The 11276-nt window shown below is 40.6% G+C and overlaps 1 protein-coding gene across 2 annotated transcripts in view; it reads right to left on the bottom strand.

Moving 5' to 3' along the window:
- Positions 1–69: 69 nt before the first annotated feature.
- LOC105497753 (cyclin dependent kinase 13) overlaps positions 70–11276 on the bottom strand; it is a 136775-nt gene continuing 125568 nt past the window's right edge. Inside the window, exons 12-14 of one of the 2 annotated variants that reach the window (XM_011769080.3) lie at positions 6923–7128; positions 2339–2788; positions 70–1483 (exon numbers count right to left, since the gene is read on the bottom strand). In XM_011769080.3, coding sequence (XP_011767382.1) covers positions 633–1483; positions 2339–2788; positions 6923–7128 — 1507 coding nt within the window. In that variant the 3' untranslated portion in view covers positions 70–632. The remainder of the gene's footprint in view (positions 1484–2338; positions 2789–6922; positions 7129–11276) is intronic. The other variant, XM_011769081.3, reaches the window with a different exon arrangement.

The following is an 11276-nucleotide window of genomic DNA, read 5'->3' as shown; positions in this document are numbered from 1 at the left end:
TAGGCTATGATAATCTGCAAAACAAAACAAAAATAACGTTGACCATTTTTTTCTTATAAAACTGTTGCATCAAGAGAAAGGTTGTGTTTTATTTTCTGAAATGAGCACAAAGTACACCTTTCACAATAACACTGAAAGCAGGTGCAAAGACTGACAGTGACCTTTGACTAAAGGTAGCTTTGTAAAAAGAAAAATACCAAATAAATCAGTGCCCTTTCTGATTGTTGTAAAACTGGAGGTGGGGAGGGGCTGTTTGTTACATAAAAGTTGGTCCAAACTTACAAAAAAAGCACAAATGTGCATAGTTCAGAAGATCTGCAAGAGGGCCATAAAAGGCTTATGTCCCTAAAATTAGCATCCACTTAAAACTGCAAGAATACAAAATAAAATTGTTAACTAGAATTTGTGAAGATGTACAATTGATAGATCTAGTTTTTAGAACAGCATGAATTTAAGCAAAGGTTTTTTTTTTTTTTTTGTCTTTTTAAACTATTGTATGCAAGACCCTTCTCCACATAAAAATAAAGCTGTTGTTGAATTATTATTATTCAAGTCTCTTGGATTGCTGCCTTAAATTGCAGCTAGAAAAGTCTTTCCAGATAAAAATGATGTGCCTGAGGAAAAACAGATACTCAGTATGGTAACCCTCTGCCTCTGCCTCTGCCAGTTGATGTGCTAATATGTCCCCTGTATCCTTGTGAATATCCAGGTCCTTGGGCAGGAGAAGTCCAGGTCTGTCCATGCATGAGGCTGGGGCCACTCGGGTTTTCCTGTAAGTTACCACCATAGTTATAGTTGTGCATCTTTGCTGGCAAAGGATGAGTACTCTCTGGCCCCGTGGAAGGGTCACTGCTGTTTGCCAGGACTGCAATAGGACCATGGCTATATTCAAATCTATGGTCCTTGTCTCCACTAAACAACATGGGACCAGTATTGAGGTAAATGTCTCCAAAACCAGCTACTGAACTGGGAAACGACTCAGAAAAGGCAGAAGGCTGAGGTGGACCACTAGAATGAGATGAAGCAGTACTGTAGTTATCCAAAGACTGAATATCTGAATTTCCAATGAAACTACGTCGTTCTAGTGGTGGAGCAGAACTGCTTCCTAGACCATCATTGCTAACATAAGGAGCAGAAGAGAAAGAAGACGATCCAAAGTTGTCCTTGTAGTCTGAAGTGGACACGTAAGTGTCTCCTGCTTGATAATCAATCCCACCTTCTCTTTTGGGGTCATCCTGGGGCTGATGCTGAGCAAGCAGCTGTAACAGGGCTGCCTTCACTCCGGCATGAGGGTCAGTTAATGAAGAACTGGTGGTGGGTACATGCTGGTTTTCTGTCCGATAATCTAGATCTTCCTCAGTGACTGGTGGTGGTTCAGGAGGCTCAGGAGGTCGTTGGTCAGGAGGCAGAATTCGAGGCCGGTCTGGTTCCGGTGTTAGCTCCAAGATCCTCATATCTTGATGCTGGATGAGGTCATCTTGTCCTAAGTGAAACAGAGCAAAAACAAGGTCAAAAGTTACCATGGAAAACTAAATATTCAAAATACTCAGTGTTTCCTGTAGGTAGTCCTAAAGATGATTAGAAGTTCCATCTCTGGCAAAATGTTAAATGAAAAAAGCAAAAAGTTTACCAGTACTATGGTAACTGGTAAATTTTACTGTATGTGACTTCTCTTTAAAAAAAAAATTTTTTTGTGACATGGTCTCACTGTCACCCAGACTGGAGTGCAGTGGAGTGATCACAGCTCACTGCAGCCTTGACCTCCTGGGCTCAAGTGATCCACTCACCTCAGCCTTCCAAGTAGCTGGAACCACAGGCATGTGCCACCATGTCCAGTTAATTAAAAAAGTGTTTTTAGAGACAGGGTCTCACTATGTTGCCCAGATAGGTATTGAATTCCTGGGTTCAGGCAATCTTCCCACTTCAGCTTCTCAAAGTGCTGGGATTACAGGTGTGAGCCACTGCACCCAGCTATAAGTGGCTGGCTGCATAATTCACTTATACTTCACTGCTTAAGGAACAAAAGCTACTGTATACATAAATTATGCCTTAGTCAAGTATCCTTTTGTATTTGGAGTTAAATATTATTTCTTAACCATAGGTTTACCTTAGAAATTTCTTTACCATTCATAATGAGTTCTATCTCACATAGATAATTTGTTAAAGAATCCATTCCTGGAAGTAAACAGACTAAAAAACGAACCTATTGCCAGTAACCTGAGATTTTTCAGGACAGCTTTTAGCAATGTCACTGAACTATACACATTATAAATAGTCAGCAACACTGAGTAGACAATTTAATGCAGCCGTGTTAGTGGTCTGGTATTTGCACACTTACCCGACACCGGAGTGCTAGGTTCTGGAGGTGGCCTGAGTTGTAATGATGCTTCATGTCCCGATCCATTTTCCCTCTCTTCTAGTAGCACATCTTTCTGCTTTGACTGCTGAGCCTTTATTAACTGAGTCAACAGAACTGCAAATGCACTCTGCACAGCCGCCTGGGCAGCATCAGTCTCCACTTTAGGCTGGATGGTCTGAGAAGGCTGAATTCCTCCCAACGGTTTCGAAGACTCCTGTTGTGGTGTTGATGGATCTGTCTGTTTTTCACCTGTTGCCAAAATTCCAGCAGGAAGGTTTATTTTATTTAGCTGCTGTTGAGTCTCAGAGTTTACCTTAATGTTCAACACTTGGAAAAAATCAGCCATATTAACACTTGTTTTAGACTGTAGTAGGTTTAGAAGAATTGCCAATTCACTGTGGTTTAAGTGCTGTCCAGGGCCTGTTTTTACTAAAGACAAAATTATATTAATTAGAACTGCCATAATTCACAGCTCCTCCCACCCCCACACCAAAATGGCTCTGTATTACCATATGAAAATGTATATTTGAGGGAGAGTATTTAAGAAATATTGTAAAAAGAGAACCTCAAGTCTAGTTAAATATCATGTACATTTAAAATGTACCTGTACATAAAAAGAACTGCAGTCAATGTTGAATAACTTATCTTTAGGGGTAAATACTTCAAAAGGAAAATCAAGACCACTACTAAAAACTCATGTTATGGATTTAACCAGGAAACAGCACATTGTGAATGGGAAATGAATAATGATAATGATAACAGCTAAGGGAGTGTCACATACCTTCAAAACATTTAATATCCTTTATTCCTTACAAAAACCTTATAAGGCAGACTATTATTAACCTCCTTTTACTGAGAAGAAACTGACACCAAAAGAGACCGAGCAACTTGCCCAAGGTCAAATATTCTGTAAGTGGCAGAGGTGAGATCTGAATCCAGATATTCTGATTCCAGAATCTGAGCTCCTAACTACACCATACTTTCTCTAAAATAAAGTTTATTATGCAAAATCTAAGGTTATCTTTGCACTATATTGAAACTATGACATTTTGCAGATTCTGATAAAATGCCTGTGTTTCTATTCAAATTACCTTTTTTTTTTGTAAGAAATTTGGATAAGTTAGGAATGCCTACAGAAACATGTTTATTATTAATATATGCATATGATAGTATTAACTCATCACCAGTAATAGCGATTCAGTTGTTTTTCCAACTTTCGGTTTAGACTTGGGATAATTTACACAGGTCCTCCCTCAAGCAAGCTTATCTTAATCATACATAATGACAAGACTCAAATGCATATAATACCATATATGGTAACTATAAGACTGCAATGGTAAGAAATTCCCATAATCACAGCTGACAGATTGATAGAAGAGCAACTCTAAGATGATGAAAAACTGATGTTTAATGCTTTTATATTCTCTTTATATATTTTGAGATACTTCTGCAAGTTATTCTTATGACCCGTGAGCATGCTTGTATGCTACATATCAAAAGTCATTTTTCCTTATTTTCATTTCCCTATTAGCACAGGTAGTCTCTCCATGTGAATTCAGGGATGTGGTCTTTAATTGAGGTGCCTCTTTTCCTGAAGGGGCGTTTCTTATTTCAGCACACTTACTGATGACGGAGAAGAAAATGACTCAGAGGATTCATCTTTTTTTCAAAAAAACAGAATTCTCACTGGTTTTTTTTTTTTGAGACGGAGTCTTGCTCTGTTGCCCAGGCTGGAGTGCAGTGGCGTGATATGTAACCTCTGCTTCCCAGGCTCAAGCAATTCTCCTGCCTCAGCCCCTGCTAGTAGCTGGGATTACAGGCGTGTGCCACCATGCCTGGCTAATTGTTTTATTTTTAGTATAGACAGGGTTTCACCATGTTAGCCAGACTGGCCTTGAACTCCTGACCTCACGTGATCCACCCACCTCGGCCTCCCAAAGTGCTGGGATTGCAGGCGTAAGCCACCATGCCCAGCCTGGAATTCTCACTTCTTAATCAGAACACTGATTTTTTTCTTTCCTCTTTTGATTTTTTTAGACAGGGTCTCACTTTATCAATCCAGGCCAGAGTGCCAGTGGTGCAATCTCAGCTCACTGCAGCCTCGACCTCCTAGGCTCAAGCAATCTTCCTGCTTCAGTCCCCCAAGTAACTGGGAATATAGGCCCGGCTAATTTTTGTATTTTTTGTAGAGACGGGGTTTTGCCACATTACCTAGGCTGGTCTCGAAATCCTCAACATAAGCTACCAGCCCGCCCCAGCCTCCCAAAGTGCTGGGATTACAGGCATGAGCCACCGCACCCAGCTATTTATAGATAACTTGAAGTCAGGATTCCAGACCAGCCTGGCCAACGTGGCAAAACCTCATCTCTACTAAAAATACAAAAATTAGCCGAGTGTGATGGCACATGCCTGTAATCCCAGCTACTCTGGAGGCTGAGGAAGGAGAATCACTTGAACCTGGGAGGCGGAGATTGCAGGGAGCTGAGATTGTGTCACTGTACTCCAGCCTGGGCAACAGAGACTCTGTCTTAAAAAAAAAAAAAAAATTAAAGCTAAAAAAGGAAAATACAAAATAAAACTCTCCAACATTAAAACAGGGTTGTAAAGTAAGTTAGAGCAAATTAACAACAAAACGAGCCCAGAAGGGGCAATTCATTTTTTACCAGCTAAAATGAGTAAACTAACAACCCTCTGTTGTACTAGGTTTAGTAGAGTTTAAGACATCAGTTCCATGAAGAGGACCACAAGTAAAGACCTGAGAGTCTTGCTAAATATGACAACTGTTGCCTGGGAAAACTGATCACCATCCAAAATTTCTGTTATTGCCATTTCACATCCTTTTGTTAGCAGGACAAATATTTTAATGTATAAGGGGAATTCACTATTTCAAGAAATAATACTTTTGAACAACAAATAATTGCTTTTGGTATTCATAGAATGAGTACTTTAAGTATGCAGTCGAACCAAGGTCAAGTAGAAGCTTGTAGACTACATCGGCAAGCATTAATGGTTATCTTTCTAAAGCTTTCTCAGTTAATCTATATTTATCTTCAACCACCAAAAGTTCAGTCTGATCCACACATCTGTTTTAATCAACTAACTGATCAATCAACATATACTCATCTCTTAAAAAGTGCTAGTCTATTTTTTCATGTTTAATAAGCCACCACCTACACACACACACACACACACACACACACACACACACACACCTCTCTATTTGATATCGGTCTCTGTTTTCATACAACTGAAACTAAAGATGAGTGCTTCTGGATGCTTTAGGCAAAATGAGGGAGTGGAGGTCCTTTTAAAAAAGTTGTTAAATGATTTTAACACTCTTGACAACATTAAAGAGGCAGACTTTGCATCAAAAAACTTACTCTATGACAGATTGAGTCAGAGGAAGAAATTTAAGTTTCCCTAAAATAACTAGATATAAGATACCCTTTTTTTTTTTTTTTTGGAGACCGTCTCGCTGTCACCCAGGCTGGAGTGCAGTGGCGCAATCTTGGCTCACTGCAACATCTGCCTCCTGGGTTCAAGCAATTCTCATGCCTGAGCCTCCTGAGTAGCTGGGATTACAGGCATGTGCCACCATGCCCAGCTAATTTTTTTTTTTTTTTTGTATTTTCAGTAGAGACAGAATTTCAGGAAGTTGTCTGGGCTGGTCTCGAACTCATGGACTAAAGTGGCTGCCCATCATGGCCTCCCAAAGAGTTGGGATTACAGACGTGAGCCACCATGCCTGGCCTTCCCTTCTCATATTTTATTTTGGGCAAAATATCAGATTCACATACATAAATATATAAATATATTGAGATGGAGTCTCGCTCCTGTCGTGCAGGCTGGAGTACAGTGGCGCAATCTCGGCTCACTGCAACCTCTACCTCCCAGGTTCAAGCGATTCTTCTTCCTCAGCATCCGAGTAGCTGGGATTACAGGTGTGTGCTACCATGCCCGGCTAATTTTTGAACTTTTAGTAGAGACGGGGTTTCGCCATGTTGGCCAGGCTGGTCTCAAACTCCTGATCTCAGGTGATTCATCCACCTCGGCCTCCCAAAGTGCTAGGATTATAGGCATGAGCCAACATGCCTGGCCCCAATCTTTAAGATTCTTTAATATAACCAGAGAAATGATAACATTAGGAGTGACATGGGGTCACTATGGTATGAAAGAGCTCTCATTATGATTTTTAGCTCTCTTCTTATACCTTTCTTCCTACTCCTTAAGCATCTGTAGACACTGAATGCGGAGCCTCACTGAGAGCAGTGTCAGTAAAAGACTTACTGACTCCTGCACCTTTAAGAGCAAAAAGGAAATACAGAAATCCGAGGACTTGCCAGTCAGGTAATTTGATGCTTCTTTGTAAGTTACCTTAAGATTACTTAAAATTGTGGTGCCAATAGCAAGGAAACTTCTATACTGGCACAAAGAAATGTCTAGTTCAGCGAATAAATGTTAATTTTCATCATTAGCCACAAGATGCTTTAACACTAGAGCAGTATGATCAGCATTAACTGCAAAACAATGTGAAGAAAACCAACCCATGGAAGCATTACTGACCAGGTGCCACATTTGAGTTGCCCTGAGATTTCAGCTGTGAAGATGGCAGCACACCCTGGGGTGTGTTGGTTCTGCTGTCATCCAAGCCCAGAGACAAGTCCTTCCTAGGGGCTTTAATTGTGGAAACATCATCGGTCATGCCCATCTGCTTCTGTCTTCTTCGCTTTTTACTCCATAACTCATGACAATCTTGCCATAAAGGAAGACTGAAAAAAAAAAAAGGAATTAAATTGTAAATGGCATTTCTTAACAAAAAATGCTAGTTACTATGTAGCACCAAAGTTATGCCCCCACCCCAAATAGTTCTTGAAGATTTCATAGAATGGCTCTGTAAAACTCCTCCAATAAAAATCATCCTTATTGTCCCACTTACTTCAGGGCTTGCTTTGTTTTTACAGGTAAACTATTTTTCTTTGGCTTTTGAATAATCAATAAATAATCATTTATCAAAATTATGAATGAAGAATATATATTCATAAAAATAGGCTACTATGCCAGGCATGCCTGTAATCCCAGCACTTTGGGAGGCCAACACAGGTGGATCATCTGAGGTCAGGAGTTTGAGACCAGCCTGGCCAACATGGCAAAACCCTGTCTCTACTAAAAATACAAAAATTAGCCAGGCATGGTGGCAGGCACCTGTAAATCCCAGCTACTCAGGAGTATGAGGCAGGAGAATTGCTTGAACCCAGAAGATGGAGGTTGCAGTGAGCCGAGATTGTGCCACTGCGCTCCAGCCTGAGCAACAAGACTGAAACTCTGTCTCAAAAAAAAAAAAAAAAAAAAAAAAAAAAAGCCTACTATCACTGTTGGTGCAACCTTTCAAAGGTAGTTCTTATGATAGTACATCATACACTGAATAAGACATGAAAAAGAAGGCAGAAAAAATATTCCACTTCCAGCCAGGCACAGAGGCTCACGCCTATAATCCCAGCGCTTAGGGAGGCCAAAACAGGAGGATTGCTTGAGCCCAGGAGTTCAAGACCAGCCTGGGCAACATGGCAAAACCTTGTCTTTGCCAAAAATACAAAAATTAGTTGGGCATGGTGTTGTGCACCTGCAGTCCCAGCTACTTCGGAGGCTGAGGTGGGAGGATAGCTTGAGCCTGGGTGGTGGAGGTTGCAGTGAGCTGAGATCATGTAACTGCACTCCAGCCTAGGCGACAGAGCCAGGCCTTGTCACACAAAACAGAAAAATATGCCATTTGCAGAAACTAGATATGGGATAAAAAAATAGTAAAGGGCCAGGCGCAGTGGCTCATGCCTGTAATCCCGGCACTTTGGGAGGCCAAGGTGGGTGGATCACTTGAGCTCAGGAGTTCACCAGCCTGGGCAACATGGTGAAACCCTGTCTCTACAAAAAAATTAGCCAGGCATGGTGGCACATGTCTGTAGTCCCAGCTACCTGGGATGCTGAGGTGGGAGGATGGCTTCAGTCTGGGAGGCAGAGGCTGCAGAGAGCCAAGATCATGCCACTGCACTCTGGCCTGGGTGACAGAGCCAGACTCCATCTCAAAAAAAAAGAAAGAAAAAGAAAAAAAAAAAAAGGAAGGCTAGAACATAACATTTGTGAAGAACTTTACAGTAAAATTTTACTTTTTACTAACTTGCTTGTCTAGCCAAATGCTCTAGAATTAAACTGATGCTACAGACAAGTTTTCAAAATAGGTAATCCAGGCATAGAGTGGCTCATCATTTATCAACAGAGTTGTGAATAACAACTACCAAAACTGCCCACAATTCCTAGTCAATTCTATCTTAAAATAACTTCATACAACTGATAACACGAGAGAATAACTTTTGCTTAAAGATACAAATATTCGATTTATAAATGCTTTCTTCTTAACCTAATAAAGTATTTAATGGAATGTTACTGTTGTATCTATTTTAAAGATGAGAAACTTAACGCTTAGAAAGGTGAATAAACTTGCCCAGAATATCTACAAATTCCCTTAAGCAACCCCACCTAGTGATATATACCTATAGTCCTCAACCTGGATCTGTTTACCTCTAGGAGGTACATGAAGACTCTCCAAGGAGGTACACCTGGAATTTTTTTTAAAGGAATTTCCATATCCATGTCTGCTTTCCTAAGATTGAGCTTTGAGGATGGCCTGCCTGTTTAAGCAAGTTCTTCTTTCACATCTACTCTTTCACAATTACTCATGTTATAAAATAAAGGCAGATGCAATAATATGGCTGAATCTTAGCAATATAATATTAGTTTAAAAAGTCATTCCCAAAATATTACAAACAGCCTGATGTGCTTTTATAAAATTAACAACTAAAATTTTAAAATATAACCTTTTATGAGTACATATAGATGGCAACAAAAAGTATATACAAAAGAAAACAGGGATGATGGTTACCTCAGGTGAAGGAAGGCAAGGGGATAGGTTGGTGGGGGTAGGGATAATATGAGTAAAGTATGTTATTTACAGGGTTCTAGCTTTTGTCTGGTAGGTTCATGGCTGCTTATTAACATTATTTAAAATAACTAAAGTAACTAAAATAAATAAAAGAGAGCCATGCATGGACCAATGATGAGTGACACAAGGATTATGATTAAACCAAGTCTATGCACCTGAGGTCCAAAAACAAAACAAAGGCATACCTCTCAGCCATCTTACTATGATGCATTGCCTCAGCGTGTAAAAACCTCCTGGAGTAACAAACAAAGGGACAATTTGAAATATCGATATTGGGAAGCTTTCAGGCATCATAAACCCGCCAAAGAATTTCCTTTCTAAGTGTGTGTATGATATGATGTGGGCCTCAGTCTCTGTTGGAATATCTTAAATTCAGATATACTGTAGTACTGCAGAGTGGGGTAACTGGAGTGATTCCACCTTTCCATCCTGAAGCTCAGGGAATGCATTGCTCTTGAAGGACAGCCCCATGAGAGCAAAGCAAAGTAATCCATCAAAAAGGGCTTTTGTTCCCTCCCACAATTTAAAAGTAAGAGACTCTTTTCTTTCCTTTTTTTTTTAGATGGAGTCTTGCTCTCTTGCTCTGTCACTCAGGCTGGAGTGCAGTGGTGCTATCCCGACTCACTGCAACCTACGCCTCCGAGGTTCAAGCAATTCTGCTGCCTCAGGCTCCCTAGTAGCTGGAATTACAGGCACACGCCTCCATGCCTGGCTAATTTTTGCATTTTTAGTAGAGATGGGGTTTCTCCATGTTGTCTAGGCTGGTCACGAACTCCTGACCTCAGGTGATCTGCCAGCCTTGGCCTCCCAAAGTGCTGGGATTACAGGCGTGAGCTACGGTATCTGGCCCCCTTAAAAGTAAGAGATTCTTTATGGATGATCTCAACACTCATCTCTAGGAAAAATAAACTTTACCCAACAAATAGCTAAAATAGTACAGGTTACTGATGCCAGTGCTTTCAGATCGATCAAGAATGTTTTCCAGATAACCAAACTTTTATTTGCTTTCTTGAAGGTTCAAATGCCAGCTCAGTCACTTACTTGATGTGTCTTAGGCAAATAACTGGACTGGACCTCTGTGCCTATTCTCCTTGTCTTTAAAAATAGGATTAACAATACTATCTACCTCATAGGGTAGAGGTACTGTATGTTAACATGTGCAAGCTCTTCAGCAGTGCCTCTTACAAGGTAGGCAATGTATTAATTCATGTTTGATATCACTGATCATTCAATTAGTAGTTTACAACTATTTCCATCAAGTCATATCATGAAATATCCTAATGGCAATTGATATTTTGTCTTATAAATGGCTTAATGCTTTTTACTTGCTGTTAAAGAAAGCTTACAGGCTGGCTGCTAGTCTAATTCACTTTCTAGCTATATATACTTTATGTTTGACAGGGCATCTAATACAATTAATGGACTTATTTCTGACTTTTTGTTTGTTTTTGAGACAGAGTTTCACTCTTGTCACCCAGGGTGGAGTGCAATGGCATGATCTCAGCTCATTGCAACCTCCGCCTCCCAGGTTCAAGCAATTCTTGTACGTCAGCCTCTCAAGTAGCTGGGATTACAGGCATGTGCCACCATACCCAGCTAGTTTTGTATTTTTAGTAGAGATGGGGTTTCACCATGTTGGCCAGGCTAGTTTCAAACTCCTAACCTCAGGTGATCATCCTGCCTTGGCCTCCCAAAGTGCTGGGATTACAGGCGTGAGCCACCACACCTGGCCTTTTGTTTTTGACACATGATCTCATTCTGTTGCCCAAGCTGGAGTGCAGTGACTCGATCTTGGCTCACTGCAACCTCCGCCTCAGCCCACAATTCTCATGCCTCAGTCTAGGTAACTGTGAACACAGGCATGTACCACCACACCTGGCTAATTTTTGTGGTTTTTTGTGTGTGTATGTGTTTTTTGAGACAAAG

This window comes from Macaca nemestrina, chromosome 4, assembly GCF_043159975.1.
Source record: "Macaca nemestrina isolate mMacNem1 chromosome 4, mMacNem.hap1, whole genome shotgun sequence".
Classification (NCBI taxonomy): domain Eukaryota; kingdom Metazoa; phylum Chordata; class Mammalia; order Primates; family Cercopithecidae; genus Macaca; species Macaca nemestrina.
Note: the sequence above shows the minus strand (reverse complement) of the source record. Positions and strands in the feature narration are given on the sequence as shown.